Raw genomic sequence first — 1,428 nt, forward strand, 5'->3', positions numbered from 1 at the left:
ATTGGAAAACGTTTTTTTCTTTAATAAAAAGAAATTCATGGTATTGGTTGGTGCACCAATTTTTTTTAATGCATGAGAATGTATATCTAAGACATTTTTAAATGTAGTAGATTGATACTAAGTATAAGTATTTTCGAATTAAAATTTAAAAAGTCATATATTATTTTTGTTTTGTATTCTTTTTTAAAGAAAGAAAGAAAGAAAGAAAGATATGTATGTTTGAAGATTGCTTCTCCCCAAAGTAAACAATCGAATTAAAATTATCCGCATAAGTTTACACTATAAGAACACCTTCCATTATCACTCTTTCTCTATTCGACATCACAATTTCCGATTTCTTTTTCATTTTCTAGATCTCTATCAATATGAATCATTCTTATAATAATCCTTTCGCCGCCGCCGCTCCCGCCGCCGTGCCTCCTGCGCCCGACCTCAGAATCCAATTCGGATCCATTTACATTCCCAAGCAAAACTCGTTCGGACCACAAGGAGAAGACGCTCACTTCATTTCCACACCAGACAAAGTCTTCGGAGTCGCGGACGGCGTCGGCGCTTGGGCAGAGGAAGGCATCGACTCTGGCGAGTACGCCAGAGCATTGATGGCGAACTGCGCCGCCGCGGCAAAGGCGGACGTCGATGCGGATCCAAGGAGGATTCTTACGAAAGGCTTCATGAAAACGACGAAGATTCTCGGATCCTCAACAGCCTGTATTATGGCACTGAGAGGCAATGCCTTGAAAGCAGCGAACATAGGCGATAGCGGATTCATGATCTTCAGAGAGAAGAAGCTAATCTTCGTATCGGTATCGCAACAGCACCGATTCAACTGTCCTTTTCAATTGATGGATGGATATTTTCTGGAATTGCCGGTACAGCCATGGGAGTGCAGAGTGGAGGTTTGGCCGGGAGATATCGTGGTGGCCGGTACGGATGGGTTATTGGACAACGTTTTCGCGAGTGAGATCGAGAAGGTTCTAAAAGAGGAAGAACGAGTTGACCCGGGGAAATTAGCATGGCGATTGGCTGAGTTAGCGTTGAGGAACTCAGTTGATAAGCGTAGAACGACACCGTTCTCGGCTGCGGCTAGAAGGGCGGGGTTGTGGTGTGAGGGAGGGAAGATTGATGATATTACGGTAATTGTTGGACACGTTCAAGAAGCCAAAGCTAAGTATTCGCGAACCTAAACCAACTTAATGCCCTTTTTTAGCACTTAATTTATATTTATGATGATCATACTGAATATATGTATATCATTACTGATTCTATATATATATATATATATATATATATATATATATATATATATATATATATTGGTGTCTTCTTTAGTGTATTTTATAAATTTGACTTCCATCTTTCTCGATAGTTTTGATTGATGATGAAGTCGTCTGTATGAATTATTATATATATATATATGTATTTTGAGAT

The 1,428-nt window shown here is 39.6% G+C and overlaps 1 protein-coding gene across 1 annotated transcript; it reads left to right on the top strand.

Annotated features, from left to right (window-relative positions):
- Nucleotides 1-365: 365 nt before the first annotated feature.
- LOC103501857 (probable protein phosphatase 2C 55) lies at nucleotides 366-1,184 on the top strand. Its single transcript, XM_008465582.1, has one exon. It carries the CDS (start codon nucleotides 366-368, stop codon nucleotides 1,182-1,184), a length of 819 nt encoding a protein of 272 aa, XP_008463804.1.
- Nucleotides 1,185-1,428: the final 244 nt, after the last annotated feature.

The sequence above is a fragment of the Cucumis melo genome, chromosome 7 (genome assembly GCF_025177605.1).
Source record: "Cucumis melo cultivar AY chromosome 7, USDA_Cmelo_AY_1.0, whole genome shotgun sequence".
Classification (NCBI taxonomy): Eukaryota; Viridiplantae; Streptophyta; class Magnoliopsida; order Cucurbitales; family Cucurbitaceae; genus Cucumis; species Cucumis melo.